This window comes from Lampris incognitus, chromosome 2, assembly GCF_029633865.1.
Source record: "Lampris incognitus isolate fLamInc1 chromosome 2, fLamInc1.hap2, whole genome shotgun sequence".
Classification (NCBI taxonomy): Eukaryota; Metazoa; Chordata; class Actinopteri; order Lampriformes; family Lampridae; genus Lampris; species Lampris incognitus.
In genome coordinates, this window is record NC_079212.1 from 1,936,835 (window position 1) to 1,958,520 (window position 21,686).

Sequence of the window (21,686 nt, forward strand, 5' to 3'; positions counted from 1 at the left end):
ATGTCTCTGTCAGTTCTGCATGTACGTTATGGGTGTCTGTTCTGCATGTCTATGTCAGTTCTGCATGTCTATGTCAGTTCTGCATGTACGTTATGGGTGTCTGTTTTGCATGTCTATGTCAGTTCTGCATGTCTATGTCAGTTCTGCATGTCTATGTCTGTTCTGCATGTCTATGTCAGTTCTGCATGTACGTTATGGGTGTCTGTTCTGCATGTCTGGCCGCTCCTCACAGACAACCCAACCTACTCACGTTGCATAGCTTGCTAATTCTACACTCTGCAATAAGAAATGTTTACAAGTCATCTGGTTAAGAACACAGTTTATACACTGGTCAGTTGAAGTAAAACTCGGTTTCTGTCTCCAGTGGGAAGGTTTTTAAAACTAAAAAAATACATTCAAACTTCATGAAAATACCTTAATCGTCATCTTAATGGTTACAATAGAACTTTTCTGTACAGTGATTTTAAAACCCCGCAAAATGTACAGTTGACAGTTTTACAGTAAAGCGTAAAGTTTACAGTACCTGCTGAGTTTACAGTATGCTGGTTTTAAGTGGTACTAAGTTTCCCTCTTCCAGCCGGAGTAATGATACTGTCCACAACCGTTTGGCAGCACAGAGATGATGACACCAAGCCATGTCAGATGTATGTACACTTCAAGTTCTTTTATGTACAATTTTTAAAGTTACTACAGCTGCTTTACTTTTAACCGTCTGACCCACCCAGGCTAGAGTCTACAACAAGACAGTTGATATAAAAAGGAAATAACTGAAAGTTGATTAAAAAATACTCTGAATGTAAAGTGTCAGTTTGATCAGTGTTATGTCTCTTCTACAACCCAGCCTCCTGTTAGTAGACGTGTCAGTTACATACAGTTATGTCTACTCAGACATCTCAGTGGCACTTACATCACATTACTGCATCCATCTAACATGAGCTTCAGTTATAAATACTACTACTACTAACAGTACTGCAGATGTCTATGGAAGTCTGGGGAAGGTTCACATTAGAATGTACACCCGAGATAATCCGGGAGCACCAAATCAGGTTCTGGTCTCTCTGTAAAGAGACTTAATCAGATTCTGTGTTCTCGGTTCCTCAGTGTTTAGACCACCAGAGGAACATCAGGTCTGAACCTTGAAAGTTGATTGTTTCAACTTTGATCTTTGAAGACCCACTCAGCCAATGAAAACAGCCCAGATGCAGACTGGAAGTTGGTGTTGTTGAATGTTTTTAAACCGTTTTAATCCTTCACTTTTTCAGTTTTTCTTAGTTCGTTTTCACTCAAACGGACATCTAAAAAGTAAATGTGGCCTGTTCCTTCAACCCTGTCCTTCAAGCTGCAGACTGATTTGATTGGCTACTGGAGTGGGTTAGGACAGGAAATGGTCTTTGTATTGACCATATTTGCTAAACTAGACAGTACATGTATGACATACTTGGATCACAAAGGTTACCATATTTGGTATTATCCTGTTGTTTTTTCACTCTAAATTTGACTGGTGGTGTCTGAAAGCTCATCCTGCCTGCTAGCTAGAGAACATTTGCCTGCTAGCTAGAGAACATTTGCCTGCTAGCTGGAGAACATTTGCCTGCTAGCTAGAGAAGATTTGGCTGCTAGCTAGAGAACATCTTTTGTTTTTCAGTAAAGGTTCATTTGTTGATAACTGTACCGAATTTTTACAGCACAGAATTAAGTAGGTGGTAGTATTTGTACTGTATATCAGGGTCTCTAGTATGGAGTATGTGTATTACTGCTCTTGCTTCTACCATTCAGATAGTGGTATATATTAGTACTGCATATCAATGAGTTGACTTTATTCGCACTGTGGTATATTTGGGGCTAGTTTTTACATTTGTGTGGATTCTGTCTAAATGAATTTAACAAGTGCTGTCCTGCTGAGGAGATTACAGCTAGATTATAGATTATATAGATTATAGTGTATAGATTATTGCAAACTGTTCTCTTCTCTCTTTTCTCTCTCTCTGAATGAGGTCTTCCCCTTTTTCTTCTTGTGTGTGTGAATGATGTGATGTGAGTCTCCCTTGTGTGCACGTGCAGTCTGTCCTCCTCCCTGGTCTCCATGGTGATGGTGGTCACCACCTGGACACTGCATGGCATCCCCCTCATCACATTTCCCTTTTATATATTTTATAATTCCATTATAATTGTGTTATCCTCTTTCAGCGTTAAATTGTGTAAATTGTGTAAACACAACATCATTGCACGTTGTCCGTCTTGGGAGAGAGACCCTCCTCTGTTGCTCTCCCTGAGGTTTCTTCCTGTTTTTTCTCCCTGTTAAAGGGTTTTAGGGAGTTGTTCCTTATCCTATGAGAGGGTCTAAGGACAGGATGTTGTGTTGCTGTAAAGCCCCCTGAGGCACATTTGTAATATTGGGTTATACAAATAAAATTGACTTGACTTGTGGCAGACTACGTGCTTGGCAGTATGTGTACTTTCATGGCTCTGTGTGCAGGATGGGTTTTCAGAAACACAGCTACCCTGGACATTGAGTTAAATGTGACGAGGGACGAGCTGGTAAAGGCCACAGGTCTGAACATGGAGAGCAGTTCTGAAGCTTTCAGACCACCTGCCAAAGTAAAATGATCCTCATCCTTTAGTCATAAGATCAGACTGTAAAGAGGTCCTGATCAAGTGTTCTTCTTTACAGATAAAACGGGGTGATCCTAGTTGAGAGACTATGGCTTCTGTTGTATGGATTCAACTTGACAAATGAAAATGTGTGAATAAAACACATGACAGATATGGTTCCATTTTGAATGAGAAGTAGAGACTGAGGTGAAAGGTCATCTGGTTTTTTGGGGGTGTAATAATGAGAATCTGAGCCTTGGGGGGGGTCTGATATTTAAAAACCACAGAGAAGAGCTAACTATCAGAACAACCTACAGCTAGGATTCTGTTACACTGAAGCACTTCATCATGTGAGATCACAGACAGATTCCCTTCATGGTGTTCAGAGCAACACGAAGCCTCATCACCACTGCAGTGCAGCAAAGCCAGGAAACCCCAACCCCCTCCATCGCTGACGCTTCATGCTAGCTCGCATCACTACGCTAAACGCCAATCCACACCGCTGCATGTCCATCACATACACGATGCTTTACTTTAGACCTTTATCACAAAAACCACAAAAGCCTTCCATCCTTCTTTTGTTTTGTTTGACGCTCAGCTAACGGTGGTGCGAACCCTCGCTGAGTTTTTCAAAAACAGATGATGTGGTTCCCAATTGTTATTCCTGGTGTAACAGTCTGGTCATGGATGAGTATGGCCAGACTGTTATTCCTGGTGTAACAGTCTGGTCATGGATGAGCATGGCCAGTCTGTTATTCCTGGTGTAACAGTCCGGTCATGGATGAGCATGGCCAGACCGTTATTCCTGGTGTAACAGTCCGGTCATGGATGAGCATGGCCAGACCGTTATTCCTGGTGTAACAGTCCGGTCATGGATGAGTATGGCCAGTCTGTTATTCCTGGTGTAACAGTCCGGTCATGGATGAGCATGGCCAGTCTGTTATTCCTGGTATAACAGTCCAGTCATGGATGAGCATGGCCAGATTGATTCACTTTTCACATCGCGGTCATTTGTAATACCGCAAAGACCAGCACTGGTGTTTGAGGACCGTTTAAGCTAAACACAAACAGGAACTTCTGAGAAACACAGCGTTGTGCTAATCGGTTAGCACAGTGCTAATCGGTTAGCACAACACTAACACAACCTCCAGCGATGCCTGTTTGCTGGTAGCTCACTGTGAGGCCTCTTTCCTAAATAAAATGTCATGACGTGTCTGCTTAACAACACGACTTTAACGGTTCAGGTCAGTGAGGTAGCCTGAAACCTCACGGCAAACTTCAGCCAAGGCTAATTTGAGAGGAACTCTGGATGGATGTGTTGACTTTGTTGCGAGCGAAACATGAACGATCAGCCAGAAATCATCATCATCACCATCATCATCACAATTACATTATGCATCAAATATATAACACACAAAGATATACAATTTTTTTCATACTGTATGTATAAGCAAAATAAAAGCCTTCACAAAATAAATCTCTGATTCATTTTACAATATGTAAAATAAAACAAAAATTATTTCTAACACCATATTTTTTTTTAGAAAAGTGCTAGCAATTATTTTACAACAATGTGCAAATGCAGTTTATTTTACTATATATTACATTCTAATTGTTTCTAGATGAGTAGTTGATCATGGTTTTAGTGATTTCTTGGAGACAGAGTTCTAGACATGGGGGGGATTAGGAGCCTTCACAAGAAGTCCTACAGGAAGTCCTACAGGGCTCTGGCTTTGGCTAGTCAACCGTATGGGCTCTAGGGTTAAGACAACCACATAAGGCATGGTTTGGCATCTATTTGTGTGCCCTCCATCCCAACCTCTGTGCTCTCTCTCTCTCTCTCTTTTCTTTTTTTTCTCTAAATTTATTTCTGATTTTTCCCATTTTCTTCTCCCGATTTAGTGGCCAATCGCTCCCTATTTTAGTTCAAACACCCACCCTCGTACTGCATGCGTTCGCCAGCTGCATGTCTCCGGCCGGCAGTCTGGAAGGAGACGCCTCGCCACTTCTGTGACAAGGCGACTCCAGGCCGAACCACTGCTTTTTCCCCACACACACACACAGACGCATTCATGTGACGAAGACAAGCTGACTCCTCCCCCCTCCCGAAGACAGCGCTGCCAATTACTGCTGCTTCATCGAGTCCGGCCATAGTCAGATCTGACGAGACCGGGGCGCGAACCCCCGTCCCCAGTGGGCAACTGCATCGACACAAAGAAGATGCTTAGACCGCTACACCACCGCGGACCTCTCTCTCTTTTCTGTGTCAGCCTGTCCTCAGGTTTACCTCCATGACAACAAGTCACGCTCTTCAGCCGGTCTGGGTTCGATGGCAGCCACGTTGTGACTGCTGACAGAGGGGGTACCTCAGTACTCTGTTGTTTTCTCAGGAGGGCCACAGTATGAGAAAGAAACTGATTTACGCAAAGTTTAATGGTTCATATGGCAGCCTGGAGCCCGGGTCTGGGGTCAGCCCCACAGGACGACTATCTCTCCATTTGGCACGTCAAGCAGTCTGAGGCCGCAGATACACAGGAACACAACACCTCTCACCTCTCAGTGATACAGGTCCGCTCTGTGATTGGCTGTCTGAACCCAATGGTGTCTTCCTGTGTAGAAGCCATCAGATACGCAACACCAAGAGGTGGAAATCTGATCTCGTGTGTGTGTTCCTGTGCCAGTTAACACTGGGTTTGAACGTATGTAACAGGCTGGAAGTTATTTGGAGAACATGAACTGAATACAGCTGAGGGCCATGGCGCTGGTCTGGGGTCAGTAGTTATACATCACCTCACAGTGTCACTTTTCAAGACTTTGATGAAAAGGATGGTACCAATAAACAGTTCAATACCAGAGTCTAGCCCAGGACTAGGTTAAGGTAAAACTACATTTATCCCAGTTTCATTTAGTCTAGAATTAGTCCAGGACTCATGGGAAGCTGAGTCTGGACTCCGCCCACTTCTTCTGCCAGTACTGTTAGTTCATGGACCTTTGATGGAAAGGGGGGGGGCACTCTGTCTAGAACTCTGTCCTAAAGGGTCATTGCACATAAACAGCCATGCCAATCAGCATGTCAGGTTTTAGAAGAGTGTCCAGGAGGAGATGGAAGTGTGATGGAGGAAAACTAAACGGTTGATTCTGAGAGCAGTATGGTTGGATGTTCTGATGCTGTAATGTTTATTTTCCACCAGCTGTGTTTCTGTAATGGCCAAAACACACATCCACAGATGACAGCTTAACAGACGCGACGGAGTGTGTGTGTGTGTGTGTGTGTGTGTGTGGGGTGACTCACAACGATTCATCTCCATCCCAAGACAAGATGGCATCCATTGGCCACGTCTGATATGGAGGCCACAAACCCTTAAACAAAATATTCAACCGATTCATCAAAAGGGACTTACACAGATGCATTCTGGGAGTAAAATTCTCAATTCAGGTTTTTAAACAGGCAGGTTTTTGTTTGTTTTTTGTTTTTTGCTCTATTGGTAGTTCTCTCAAATATTACAAGAGACTGCCATATCGACCCATTCCTGCACTTCACAAATTCACTAATGTCCTTCCAAGAAAGGGTCCGGGACGACAATATTCACCAGTACTGACCATTTTACAATGATCGGTAGCATGTTGGTCCTTGTCAGCAAACACAGCTTTGCTGAGATGTTTTAATCAACGCTCTGATCCTTCACCTCACTTAAACCCAGTGGAGCATCAAACGTAGGATTCTAGTGGAAATCCCTGAAGGTGAGTTGCTCTCCTCCATTGCTTTTTTCTTTCTGATTTGCATTGGTGCAGTGTTTCAGCAATGAAGAGCATTTTATATTATTATTCTTGGTCTTTCCAGGGACGTTTTGTTTCTGTTAAGGTGTCAGCATGGAAGGTGGGGAGTAATCTGGAAGACCAAATCAATCGATCAGGAGCAGTAAACAAATCACTTTTAGATCAATAACTCCATATAGACGTGGTTTTCTGCATAGCTCTGCTGGAAGTTGTGGTTGGTGAGGGTGGAGCAGTGTGGCTATCTTGTCATGGGAGGGTTGCAGAGCTCGGTGGAGACCAACATGATGAGGGGAGCCTACATGACACTCTCAAAAATGATGACCTTGTCTTCATCGGTGGCAGGAGAAAGCGAAGCCAGCGACTTGATGTCCATGTCAGGAGCCATGTACTCCAGGTGATGAGTGCCCCACACCGGGTTGGTCAGATTAGCCCAGCGCTAAGGAAGTAAACACAACACACGTCTTGATGCATGCTCAATAATCCAGGTGAGAAGATCACAGAAGGTTGAATCAGTTCATCTGGACACAACGTTTGCTGACGGAAACGTTTCATCATCATCTAAGTGACCTCTTCAGTTGATCAGATGAACTGATTCAACCTTCTTCGATAAACACACCATATGTTCACATATGTTGGCTAGCCTGGAAGTTAGCTCCAGCTAGAATCTGTTAGCTCTGTCTGGGAACATTAATGATGGAGTTTTGATTTAATATTTAAGATAAGGTGTATGGTTAATAAAGGATGAAGAGATTTTGACCTCTTTTTACTGGAATCTTCATGAGTTAACAAAGCCAATTTTGAAGTTTAAATGCTGTCAACAGCAGTAAAAAAGGGGGTCAGTCCTATGTTCCCTCAGCCCTGTGGGTTAGCTATCGAATAAGTTAGGTTAAGATAAGCGTAAGGTAAGCGGACCACTGTTAGTCCACGATCAAAGCAGCTTACAGGTCTATCCCACAACCTCACTTTTGGAAATCCCACCACTTGTGAGTGCTCTTGTTTCCTGCCTACAAACAGAAAGTGAAGTGTGCACAGCCCAATGTGAGGACAGTACAGTGCTGGACTACAGAACATGAATCCAAACTTCAGGGATGTTTTGAATAAACAGACTGGTCAATCTTTAAGGATTCAGCCTCGAGTTTGGATGAGTATGCTGAATCGGTCATGGGCTACGTTGGCTTCTGTGTGGATAACTGTATTCCAGAATGGTCTATTCACTCCTACCCCAGCAGAAGCCCTGGATAAAAAGTTACATTTGCCTGAGGTTGATGGAGTGTGCCAATGCTCTTATACAAGGAATGCTACAAAAAATCCAGGTATGACTTAAAGAGAGTCATCAAAGCCGCTAAAAGACAATATAGAGACAAACTGGAAAATGACTGCAGTGGCTGTGACTCGCAGCGCATGTGGAGGGGGCTGCAGGCAATCGCGGACTATAAATCTAAACCCAGTGTGGCCATCAACACCTCTGCCTCTCTCCCAGATGAGCTTAACAACTTTTATGGCCCCTTTGAGGCTCACAACTTGGACCCAGTGACAGCAGCACAGTGCCCACCCAATGAAGTTGCTCTACAAGTGACAGAAGCTGAGGTGAGTAAAACTTGTCCTCAAGGTATGTTACACTCAGCTATCTCAGGATTTTACTGACGTTTTTAACCTGTCCCTGTCAATGTGTGTGGTTCCAATGTGTTTTAAGAAAACCATCATTGCGCTTGTACCTAAGAAAACACCTGTGTCTTGCCTTAATGATTACCGACCTGTTGCTTTGACCTCTGTTATTATGAAGTGCCTGGAAAGTTTGGTTTTACCATATATAAGATGTAACATTCCTGCTACCCTTGAGCCATTAGTTTGCTTACTGTTCCAACAGATCTGTAGATGACGCTATTTCACTTGCTCTACATACTGCTTTAGTACACATTGAAAAGAAAAACACCTATGTCAGAATGTTGTTTATTGATTACAGTTCTGCTTGTGATATTGGGCTATACAAATAAAATTGATTTGATTTGATTAATACAATTGTTCCATCCAAACTAGTGTTGAAACTCAGAGGTCTTGGTCTGGGCAACTCTATCTGTAATTGGCTATTTAATTTCCTGACAGGCAGGCCCAAGACTGTGAGAATAGGTAAAACACAACCATCTACATTAGTTCTTAGGACCGGTGCACCTCAGGGCTGCTGTCTAGGTCCCCTACTGTACAGTCTGTTTACACATGACTGTGTTGCCAAATATGACAACAACAACAACACCATGATTAAATTTGGGATGACACCACAATGATTGGACTAGTAAGTGACAGTGATGAGAGGATCTATAGGAGGGAAGTGGAAGATTTAACCATATGGTGCCATGATAACAACCTCTCTCTAAATGTCAACAAGACAAAAGAAATCATTGTTGACTTTAGAAAGATCAGAGGAAATGACATTCCTATTTCTATCAATGGTAATCCAATTCGATCCAATTCAATGTTCTTGTGATCACTTATAGAGCTCTGCCTGGTCAGGCACCTACATTAGAGCTCTGCTGCAACGTTATTCTTTCTAAAACACTTGAAAGAACAGTCGCATCTCAGGTACACGCTCACTTGACTAACAACAATCTGAACAATTCCAGTCTGGTTTTTGCTCCATGCACAGTAGCCTTGGTGAAAATCACTAATGATCTGTTGGTGGCAGCTGACTCTGGGCTCTTAAACATACTTGTCCTCCTTGATCTGAGTGCAGCCTTTAATACCATCTCACATAATATGAATAACTGGCACCCCCCTTGACTGGTTTAGATCATATCTTTCTGGCTGCACTCACTTTGTCCAACTTAAAAATTTGAGATCACAGTCCTTTCGGGCTCTGTATTGGGACCCCTCCTATTTATTATTTACCTACTACTTCTTGGCCACATTTTCAGGAAATCTGGCATTCAATTTCACTGCTATGCAGATGACACCCAGCTTTATCTATCCACCAAGCCTACCTCCACTCTTCCGCCCACTTCCCTTTCTGACTGCTTACTAGAAATTAAATCCTGGTTCTCATACAACTTCCTCAAACTTAATAGTGATAAAACTGAGGTCCTCCTAGCAGGCACTAAATCTACTTTGGCCAAACCTGATAGTTTTTCTCTGACTATTGACAATTCTATACTTCCTCCATCGCCTCAGGTTAAGAGTCTGGGTGTCATCCTGGACAGCACATTATCTTTTGAAGCTCACATCAACAATGTTACTCAGTCTGCATGTGTCCACCTATGCAATATTAATCATCTTAGCCCGCCACTTACACCTAAAACTACTGCCATACTCATTCACACCCTGGTTACATCCCGTTATTGACTACTGCAATTTTATCCTCTTTGGTCTTCCCCTCAAGTGTCTTCATAAACTTTAATTGGTCCAGAATTCAGCTGCCTGTATCATTACTAGAACTCCTTCCATAGATCACATCACTCCTGTTCTTCAGCAACTCCACTGGCTCCCTGTTAAATACCGTATTGACTTCAAGATCCTTCTCCTCACCTTTAAGGCCCTTAATAAACTAACTCCTCATATCTTTCCGAACACCTTCATATCCACACGCCCTCCTGCACTCTCAGATCCTCTTCTGCTCTTCAACTCACACCATCAGTCCGCTTGACTACCATGGGGTCTAATGCCTTCAGTCATTCTGCCTCCCGCCTATGGAACTGTCTTCCACAAGACATTCACAACATTGACTCTCTTTCAATCTTCAAATCCCATCTCAAAACGCACCTTTTCAAAGTGGCCTATTCAGTCTGATCCACGCTTCATTGAATTTTTTGCAGTTGACGATTTTATACTTATCTGTTGTGTTAACCTTTTATTGTCTACCCTGCTTTGTTTTGATTTTGTGCTGTCTGATACAGTGCTGCCTGTTTTTTACTGTGTTCTGTAAGGTGTTCTTGAGTGCTCTGAAAGGCGTCCACAAATTAAATGTATTATTATTATCATTATCATTATGTCACCAGCAGGTCTCTATAAGGTCCTCTGATCAGGGTTTGCTGGTTGTTACTCGATTGAGGCTTAAAAATAAAAGAGATTGGGCTTTTGAGGTTGTGGCTCCTAAACTTTGGAACTCTCTCCCTTTGGACTTAAGCTCTGAGGACACCATTAAAAAGCAGCTCAAGACCCATTTGCTTGGACTAGCCTTTGTGTAATTTTTCTATTTTCTGATTTTATTGTGTTTTACATCTGTATGTATGTTTATCCTTTATTTTCTCTGTGAAGCACTTTGTGATGTCTCTGCTCTCAAAAGGTGTTATATGAATTAAGTTATTTACTTAATTACTTACATATAAAACCGATTGTCGGTTTCATATGCAATCGGTGATTGCCGGTTTCATATGCATATGAATCTGTTCGCCAGTTTCAGTCATCATGCAACTGTGCTATTTTTAAAGTTGGGGATACCTGCAGTCAGCTGAGACTGACAAAGTCAGATGAGTGATGAAACGTTTATCCCACTACACATTGTGTCCAGATGAACTGATTCAACTTTCTGGGACATCGGGTCCGCAGTGATCATTTTGACTGGGATGACTAATCTACTGCCAGCCAAAGAAGCTGATTCACCCTCCTCTGCCTGTTGCCTCTCTCGCTCAGGCTATGTTACCTCAAATGAATGGTTAGCTCTGATAAGATTGGGCGTGACTTCTTTTGTAAACATCTGAAACCCCACCCCCACATGCAAACAGAAGCAGCAGTAAAGGGATTTTACAACAGACTGGAAGGAGCAAAACATGACGAAAAAGGTCTATCTTTGTAGGGATCCTTTCAATAACGTTGTCAGACACATAATAACAATCTGAGCTGGTCAGCAGCAAAAACAAGCACTTTTAAGTGGACGTACTTTGATGGGAATACTTACCCTGGTGGATTACATTGCAGCCTGTTTTGCAGCTGCTGGCTGAAGCATTCTCGGTCAATACCGGACAAATTTAAAAAATATTTGTCCTTATTAGTCATTTAGACCCCAAATGATGGGAAAATAGACCCCAGGTTTAAATATACCAGAATTACCCTTTAGATGGGTTAGTGATGGTATCCATCCCTATGCAGTATCTAGTATACATACTGTGGTGTGACGTACCTCTCTGAAGGTTCCTTTGGCTCGGAAGAGTTTGTAGATCAGACTGACGGGGATGCAGAGCATGGAGGACAGAGCCAGACACCAGCCTATCACCTCGCCCCACCAGGGGTACACGTACACATTGTTGTAGGTCAGAGGCTTGTAGTTCACCAGGTGGAACAGGAAGATTCCCTGCAGAGAGGACCATCTCAGGTCACGCCATAGGTATGATAATAAGAACTAGACAATGTTCTGGAAAGAGTTTGCATGTTTGCATCTAGAGCTGTGTTTGACTCCATGTTTGTTATACAGCACATTGATATTCACCATCCTCCATTTTGTTTGAGTGTCTGAATTCTGACTGTATAATGTCTTTATGCATGCTCAATAATCCAAATAAGAAATTCACAGAAAGGTGAATCGGTTCATCTGGACGCTGTGTCCAGATGAACCGATTCACCTTTCTGTGATCTTGTGGCAGGAATGAGGAAAAACACAGGAGACCAAGGCGAGTTTGATGTTTATTCCTCAACTCCAAAAACCAACTGCAGCAGGAACAACCCTGCACCGGCGAGCCCGGGAACGTAAACCACGCCCCCAGCTCACAGTCCTGCTGGGTGAGAGGCATAGCCCCTAGTGTCCGCCACAATCTGACTGTATGACTTATTCATTATTTAATGTGCTCAAAAAAATCCCATAATGCAGCTGAAAATATAGTGTACAACACATGTACACAACTTCATGTTAGAAATACCACAATGCAATGCTTTGCGTCTTCTCGGCTCTGCCCGTTTCTTTTTACTATTAAATACATCGTGACGGGACAAGAGGAAGAGGCAAGATGATGATTCAATAATGTGTGAAATGTCTCTTTCGTCCTCCCTGTAGGGAACACTACTGATTGCTTCGTATGGAGGGAATGTCTTTAGTCCTCCCTGTAGGGAACACTACTGACTGCTTCGTATGGAGGGCATGTCTTTAGTCCTCCCTGTAGGGAACACTACTGACTGCTTCGTATGGAGGGCATGTCTTTAGTCCTCCCTGTAGGGAACACTACTGACTGCTTCGTATGGAGGGAATGTCTTTAGTCCTCCCTGTAGGGAACACTACTGACTGCTTCGTATGGAGGGAATGTCTTTAGTCCTCCCTGTAGGGAACACTACTGACTGCTTCGTATGGAGGGCATGGCTTTAGTCCTCCCTGTAGGGAACACTACTGACTGCTTCGTATGGAGGGAATGTCTTTAGTCCTCCCGGTAGGGAACACTACTGACTGCTTCGTATGGAGGGAATGTCTTTAGTCCTCCCCGTAGGGAACACTACTGACTGCTTCGTATGGAGGGAATGTCTTTAGTCCTCCCCGTAGGGAACACTACTGACTGCTTCGTATGGAGGGAATGTCTTTAGTCCTCCCCGTAGGGAACACTACTGACTGCTTCGTATGGAGGGAATGTCTTTAGTCCTCCCCGTAGGGAACACTACTGACTGCTTCGTATGGAGGGAATGTCTTTAGTCCTCCCCGTAGAGAACACTACTGACTGCTTCGTATGGAGGGAATGTCTTTAGTCCTCCCTGTAGGGAACACTACTGACTGCTTCGTATGGAGGGAATGTCTTTAGTCCTCCCTGTAGGGAACACTACTGACTGCTTCGTATGGAGGGAATGTCTTTAGTCCTCCCTGTAGGGAACACTACTGACTGCTTCGTATGGAGGGCATGGCTTTAGTCCTCCCTGTAGGGAACACTACTGACTGCTTCGTATGGAGGGAATGTCTTTAGTCCTCCCGGTAGGGAACACTACTGACTGCTTCGTATGGAGGGAATGTCTTTAGTCCTCCCCGTAGGGAACACTACTGACTGCTTCGTATGGAGGGAATGTCTTTAGTCCTCCCCGTAGGGAACACTACTGACTGCTTCGTATGGAGGGAATGTCTTTAGTCCTCCCCGTAGGGAACACTACTGACTGCTTCGTATGGAGGGAATGTCTTTAGTCCTCCCCGTAGGGAACACTACTGACTACTTCGTATGGAGGGAATGTCTTTGGTCCTCCCCGTAGAGAACACTACTGACTGCTTCGTATGGAGGGAATGTCTTTAGTCCTCCCCGTAGGGAACACTACTGACTGCTTCGTATGGAGGGAATGTCTTTAGTCCTCCCCGTAGGGAACACTACTGACTGCTTCGTATGGAGGGAATGTCTTTAGTCCTCCCTGTAGGGAACACTACTGACTGCTTCGTATGGAGGGAATGTCTTTAGTCCTCCCTGTAGGGAACACTACTGACTGCTTCGTATGGAGGGAATGTCTTTAGTCCTCCCTGTAGAGAACACTACTGACTGCTTCGTATGGAGGGAATGTCTTTAGTCCTCCCTGTAGGGAACACTACTGACTGCTTCGTATGGAGGGCATGTCTTTAGTCCTCCCTGTAGGGAACACTACTGACTGCTTCGTATGGAGGGAATGTCTTTAGTCCTCCCTGTAGGGAACACTACTGACTGCTTCGTATGGAGGGCATGTCTTTAGTCCTCCCTATAGGGAACACTACTGACTGCTTCCTATGGAGGGAATGTCTTTAGTCCTCCCTGTAGGGAACACTACTGACTGCTTCGTATGGAGGGAATGTCTTTAGCCCTCCCTGTAGGGAAATTACTGACTGCTTCGTATGGAGGGAATGTCTTTAGTCCTCCCTGTAGGGAACACTACTGACTGCTTCGTATGGAGGGAAGAGTGAATGATTGGACACAGCTCATGTCTGAACATCAGGTCTCTTCAAACACATTTCCACCATGAAGCATTTGAACACAAGAATAAATCAGCGTTTAAAGATTGACAGGGGTTCATATCTTAAACTGTGTCAGGCTGGTTCAACCCCAAAGAAGAAGAAGAATAAAAGAGTGGAAGAAAAGGGTTTTTACAAACACAACAGACATGTTCCTCTCACTGGCCTGTTGTTCTCTTGGTCTCTAGTCTTCCACTGGTTTCTACTCTGCTCTTCTTTCAGCAGAAAAAAGGTGTTATCATTATAAACATTGGTCCTACCATGCAGACACAGGGGGTGATGAAGGACCAGCACCACTTCATCCAGGGGAATGGTCGGTAGCCGATCATACGCGCCACATCGTCCATGAACCGATCAGCACCTGCAAGATGTCCTCTTACTGTTTATCATCAACCTCAACCAATCAATCAACCAATGAGAAAATACGGTCGTTATCAATCATCATAACATTTTATTTCTATTTAAATAAGACCATTATCAATCATCATAACATTTTATTTCTATTTAAATAAGATCATTATCAATCATCATAACATTTTATTTCTATTTAAATAAGACCGATATCATCATCATAACATTTTATTTCTATTTAAATAAGACCGTTATCATCATCATAACATTTTATTTCTATATAAATAAGACCATATTCAGTCAACATAACATTTTATTTCTATTTAAATAAGACCATTATCAAGCACCATGACATTTTATTTCTATTTAAATAAGACCGTTATCAATCATAACATTTTAGTTCTATTTAAATAAGGTCGTTATCATAATAACATTTTATTTCTATTTAAATAAGACCGTTATCACCATCATCACATTTTATTTCTATTTAAATAAGACCGTTATCATCATCATAGCATTTCATTTCTACTTAAATAAGACCAATATCATCATCATGGCATTTTATTTCTATTTAAATAAGACCGTTATCACCACGATAACATTTTATTTCTATTTAAATAAGGCCGTTATCAATCACCATTACATGACATTACAGTCATTTAGCTGACGCTTTTATCCAAAGCGACTTACAATAAGTGCATCATTTACCGTAGGAGATCAGGAGAACTACTAGTCATCAGAGGTCATAAGTGCATCTAAATAAACATCTAACAGCAAAACCAGTGCTAAAGTAAAAGCGCAAGAAAGAGATTTTTTTATAAATGAGTGAATACAATAAGTGCTAAGAACAAGTAACAGGGTAGTAGTTCTTAAAGAGGTGAGTTTTCAACCTGCGCCGAAAGATGGGCAGCGACTCCGCTGTCCTGACATCAGTGGGGAATTCATTCCACCACCGTGGGGTCAGGACAGAACAGAGCCGGGACCGGGTCGACCAGCAGCAGGGGCCTCTGAGCGTCGGGGCAACCAGGCGTCCCGAGGCAGCAGAGCGAAGTGGTGGGGCGGGGGTGTAGGGCTTGACCATGGCCTGGAGATAGGAAGGAGCTGTTCCTTTCACTGCCCTGTAGGCTAGCACCAGAGTCTTAAACTGGATGCAAGCAGCTACTGGGAGCCAGTGTAGGGACATGAGAAGGGGAGTTGTGTGGGAGAACTTAGGCTATCTAAATAAGACCGTTATCAATCATCATACCATTTTATTTCTATTTAAATACGTATGTGTGTGTATGTATGTGTGTGTATATGTATGTGTTATGTTTGTATGTATGTATGTATGTGTGTATGTGTGTGTGTATGTGCCTGTGTGTTTGTATGTATGTATGTATGTTACAATGTTACAATTTCATTTAGCAGATGCTTTTATCCAAAGCGACGTACATCTGAGCGTTAATACAACACAAGCAACGATGTAGTCAGGAGGCGACAACGCAAGTAAGGGGCAAAAAATTGGGTTCAAGTCTGATAGGACATAGGTGTCAACAGGCAGTGCACAAAGGCAATGCTTAGGTTGTAGAGAAGCACATAATATAAGTTGACAATGTCATTCTTAAAGTAAAAGTTGATGCCTGATGCAAAACCCTTTGAGAATCTTATTTTCTCATGCAGTTTAATCTGTACTTTTCATTGCACCTCATGATGGGACACATCTACACACACAATGCCAGTAGGGAAAAGTGAGCCAAGAAAACCTGCATATGTGTGTGTATGTATGTGAGTTTGTATTTATGTGTGTGTTTGTATGCATGCATGCATGTATGTATTGTATGTGTGTATGTATATGTGTGTGTTTGTATGTATGTACTGTATGTATACATGTGTGTGTTTGCATGTATGTATTGTATGTATGTATGTATGTGTTTGTATGTATATATGTGTGTATGTATGTGTGTGTTTGTATGTATGTGTGTATGTATGCATGTATGTGTGTATGTGTGTGTATGTATGTATGTGTGTATGTATGTATATGTATGTGTGTGTGTGTTTATGTATGTATGTATGTATGTATGTATGCATGTATGTATGTATGTGTTTGCATGTATGTATGTATGTATGTATGTATGTATGTATGTATGTGTTTGTATATATGTGTGTATGTATGTGTGTGTTTGTATGTATGTGTGTATGTATGTGTGTATGTGTGTGTATGTATGTATATGTATGTGTGTGTTTATGTATGTATGTATGTATGTATGTATGCATGTATGTATGTATGTGTTTGTATGTATGTGTGTATGTTTATGTGTGTGTGTATATGTATGTGTGTGTTTGTATGTATGTGTGTATGTTTATGTGTGTGTGTATGTGTGTATGTATGTATATGTGTGTGTATGTATGTGTGTGTATGTATGTATGTGTGTGTATGTAGTATGTATGTATGTTTATGCATGTGTGTATGTATGTATGTGTTTGATTGTATGTGTGTGTTTATGTATGTATGTATGTATGTATGTATGTATGTGTGTGTGTGTGTGTGTGTGTGTGTGTGTGTGTGTGTGTGTAGTATGTATGTATGTTTATGCATGTGTGTATGTATGTATGTGTTTGATTGTATGTATGTATGTATGTATGTATGTATGTATGTATGTATGTATGTATGTATGTATGTATGTATGTATGTATGTATGTATGTACGTATGTATCTATGTATCTATGTATCTATGTGTTTGTATGTATGTGTGTATGTATGTGTGTGTGTATTTATGTATGTATGTGTGTGTATGTGGATATGTATGTATGTGTGTATGTGTGTGTATATATGTATGTCTGTGTGTGTGTGTGCGTGTGTGTGCGTGTATATGTGTGTGTGTATGTGCGTGTGTGTGTGTATGTGCTATCCTTGTGTGGACAGCAAAACCTGACAGGACGTACCTTGTGAAGACCTCTGAAAGGTCCTCACAAGGAAAAGGGTCCATTTTAGGGTTAGGAGTTGGTTTTAGGGTTAGAGTTAGAATTAGGGTTAGGTTAAGGTTAGGGTAAGGGTTAGGGTTAGGTTAAGGGTTAGGTTAAGGTTAGGGTAAGGGTTAAGGTTAGGCGTGTAGTTTGCGTGGGTAAGGTTAGGGTTAAAGGCTAGGAAATGAATGTAGTCAATGAGGGCTCCTCACAAGGATAGTGAAACATGACTGTGTGTGTGTGTGTGAGATCTCACCATAGACCCAGGCTACTACTATACATTCCCAGAATGCCTGCCAGAGTAGTGTCATCCCGCTGGCTGAGTAATAATCAAAAAGCTGAAAGACATACATCCCTCCCTGAGACAGAGAGAGAGAGAGAGAGAGAGAGAGAGAGAGAGAGAGAGAGAGAGAGAGAGAGAGAGAGAGAGAGAGAGAGAGAGAGAGAGACCAGGCAGTCAATGTAAAAGAAAGAGAAAGAAAAGGGGACAGAAAGAGAGGGAGAGAGAAAGAGAGAGACCAAGCAGTCAATGTGAAGGAAAGAGAGAGCACAGAAAGGGAGGACAGAAAGAGAGAGAGCACAGAAAGAGGACGGAAAGAGAGGGAGCACAAAAAGAGAGAGGACAGAAAGAGAGAGAGGAGGATGGGTCAGGACTTCTGCCATGTGTTATGTGAACAAATGAACAGGTACGGAAGTATCTAGAAAGGAGTGTGTCCTTCACGCCGTCCTGCGTATGAGAACGGAGCGGACAGCGGCAGAGGTTTCTTCCTGACTGACCTGCGTCACCATGGAGAGGTCAATGATAAAACACAGCAGACAGCAGATCGCCACGGCGATCTCCCTCCTGTAGCGATAGTAATACTTCCCAGGAAACAGATCCAAGATGCCCGTCACGAAACCCTCCACCCCCACAAACTGCAGAGAGAGAGACACACAGCATGTGGACACAGGTCTCTGTGTGTGTGTGTGTGTGTGTGTGTGTCTGTGTCTGTGTGTGTGTGTGTCTGTGTGTACCTGGCTATCCAGTCCTAGTAGTAGCAGCATGAAGAAGAAGAGAGCAGCCCAGACAGGAGCCACCGGCATCAAACTCACCGCCTTAGGATACGCAATGAACGCCAGGCCAGGACCTGACACACAAACACACACACACACACACACACACACACACACACACACACACACACACACACACACACACACACACACACACACACACACACACAGAAGGAGAAACAAATGGACGGGTTAGATGCTGTTAGCGCTACTAATACACACACACACACACACACACACACACACACACACACACACACACACACACACACAGTGCACTTGGTGGGGAAGGGAGAGAGGAGAGGATAAAAGAAAGAATGAGTGAGAGAGGAGAGTGACAGATGTAGGTGAGGAGGGAGAGAGCGAGAGACAGAGTGGTTGAAGGTGAAGATGATGGTGAAGGTGAAGATGATGGTGAAGATGAAGAGCTTGTTTGGACAGAGGTGCAGTGGTCACTGTCAGACCACAGCAGCAGTTCACAAACCGGGCTTCAGGGGCCCTGTGGCGGCGTCCTAACAGGTGGTACACACAATCACACATCGTGTTTAGTAGTCGTGCAGAGGAGGATTAGTGTATACCTGCAGTACTTTTCACAGACATTTACACAGGACTGAGCTCTAACACAAAATACCACAACACAACCACAACACAACACAACCACACCAGCAGCTCAAAGCATGCAGCTCTGTCTGTGTGTGGCTCATTTACAGGCTGTGTGGGATTACTGTGAGTTTAGCATCCACCCAAAACATCCCAGTCACCGTTGTTTCAGTTTACCAATCAATTAATCAATTAATCAATCACCACTGAACCACGTCACATTCCACACAATTAAGTGTTTTACAGGAGAACAAGAAAACGAAAAAAACAAAAGTCTTTGGCCTGACAGGATAAAGCGTGTGTGTGTGTGTGTGTGTGTGTGTGTAATTGGTAAAACATTGGAGATATCGTGCTGCTGGCATGGCAATTTACCGCCACACTGGTCTGGTTTGTTGAGTGAACATCATTTAATTGAATGTAAATATAATCTGTTCAGCACGGTTGACAGAACACTTCTATATTGTGTTTGTTTTCAGAAACATCCCGTGACTTTCTATTAGCTGACCCTGACTTCATCTTAGACAAACGAAAAGCCCATAACATCAGACCCTACAATGCGTTTACTACAGCGGGACGTGTGTGATTAAAACATGACTGAAGTGTGCTGTGCACAGCCACACTTCATGAAGACCAGATGATGAAGGACATTTTACCATTGCCAACATGTCAGCGTCCTCCTACATCACCTGCCGAGTGTTGCTAACGTCCAGGGTCCTCTGAAACGCTCCCTCTCGTGCGCTTGACGGTGTCAGCATCGTCATGTTAGCGTCTACACGTTAGCATCTTCACGTGTGGGGGTGGAGCCAGTGAAAGGGTGCCCTCGTTGCTACTTGGTATGTGGACAGATGACAAGCTTTTATTTAATGTCCATGCTGCTAATCTAGTTAGGAAGCTCAAAGTGAGTACTGGCATTTATTTTAGAAATAAATCTTGTTTTACTTTCAATGCCAGGTAAAACCTTGTGGAAAATACTTTTCTGTCTGTGATGGATGACCGAGACATGTTGTACTTGTTGTACGTATTGTACATGTTGTACATAGTGTACATATTGTACATGCAGTCTCCATCGTACGGAGCCTTGATTTGGGCCACCATGCATCTTTACGTTTCATTACAAATGCAGCATGCCTTACACACCAGTGCATTCTTTATGATTTGTGGGTTGGACGTTATCACCCATTCGCAGACGACACTGTTGTATTTTTATAAATTTATAAATTTATTTTTGATTTCTCCCAATTTAGTGGCCAATCAATCCCTATTTTAATTCCAACACCCATCCTCATACTACGTGCGTTCGCCAACTGCATCTCTCCAGCCGGCAGTCTCGAAGGAGACGCATCGCCACTTTCATGACAAGGCGACTCCAGGCCGAACCACTGTTTTTTCTGACACACCCAGAGACGCATTCATGTGACGAACACAAGCCGACTCCGCCCCCCTCCCGAAGACAGCGTTGCCAATATCGCTGCTTCGTCGAGTCCGGCCATAGTCGGATCTGACGAACCCCAGTCCCCAGTGGGCAACTGCATCGACACAAAGCCGATGCTTAGACCGCTACACCACCACGGACTCTACACTGTTGTATTTTTATCCATAAAGCGATACTGGGTAAACCTGCAGCGTATCTCTGTACCCTTCCCGGTCCCAGCTCTGCCAGACAACAGCTACCCTCCAAGCGGTTGCTTTTTAACAGACCTGGGGAAACTGCATTTTCCAACTATGAATCCTGGTCATGCCATAATTCTCAAAAAGATCTCAAATTAGAGCTATTTACATCCACTGGTGAATTTAAGGGAACCATAAATAATGTGGTGGTGGAGGTCTGTAGTTGTTTTGTTTGTTTTGTTTTTTTGAGAAGCCACTGTGTTTAAATAGCGGTCTTTCTGTTTTATTGGGATTTTTTTTGTACACCATGTTGTATGTGCTTCATTTTAATAGGTTGTTGTATGTGCTTCATTTTAATAGGTTGAGATTTTGTTTGGTTGCTACAGTAGCCAAGAACGCTATTGTAAAAGAGATTTTTAATCTCAATAGGACTTCCTGGTAAAATAAATGAATAAATAAAATGTTCTACTAAATATCCTGCATAATGCTCTGATAAATGCTCTGCTTAGGAAAAGAAAGTTGAATCAGTTCATCTGGACACAACGTTTAGTGACAGAAAGGTTTCATCATCATCTAAGTGACCTCTTTAGAATCAACTGAATGCAGGTGTCCCCACCCTTATAAACAATACAGCGACTGCAGGTGTCCCACCCTTATAAACAATAGTGGCAAAACGACCACTTTCATATGCAAATATGGGTGACCTTTAACCAGAGTTCAACGGCCATGTGTACTATTCACAGAGGATTTGGGAATGTTCCCTCTTCACTTAGATGGCCTCTTTGACTCCCCGTTCAAGCAATCGTTCCTCCCTATCAAGGATGTGCACATCCTCATCCTTGACAGAGTGGCCACTGGCCTGCAGATGGTGTAGACTGTGGAGTCCTGGCCTGTAGATGGT

The 21,686-nt window shown here is 43.0% G+C and overlaps 1 protein-coding gene across 2 annotated transcripts in view; it reads right to left on the reverse strand.

The window, feature by feature from the left end:
- Positions 1-6,664: 6,664 nt before the first annotated feature.
- slc6a8 (solute carrier family 6 member 8) overlaps positions 6,665-21,686 on the reverse strand; it is a 114,138-nt gene continuing 99,116 nt past the window's right edge. For both annotated transcript variants that reach the window (XM_056275165.1, XM_056275163.1), the window contains exons 10-15: positions 18,539-18,651; positions 18,302-18,439; positions 17,781-17,883; positions 14,491-14,591; positions 11,477-11,647; positions 6,665-6,805 (exon numbers count right to left, since the gene is read on the reverse strand). In XM_056275165.1, coding sequence (XP_056131140.1) covers positions 6,665-6,805; positions 11,477-11,647; positions 14,491-14,591; positions 17,781-17,883; positions 18,302-18,439; positions 18,539-18,651 — 767 coding nt within the window. The remainder of the gene's footprint in view (positions 6,806-11,476; positions 11,648-14,490; positions 14,592-17,780; positions 17,884-18,301; positions 18,440-18,538; positions 18,652-21,686) is intronic.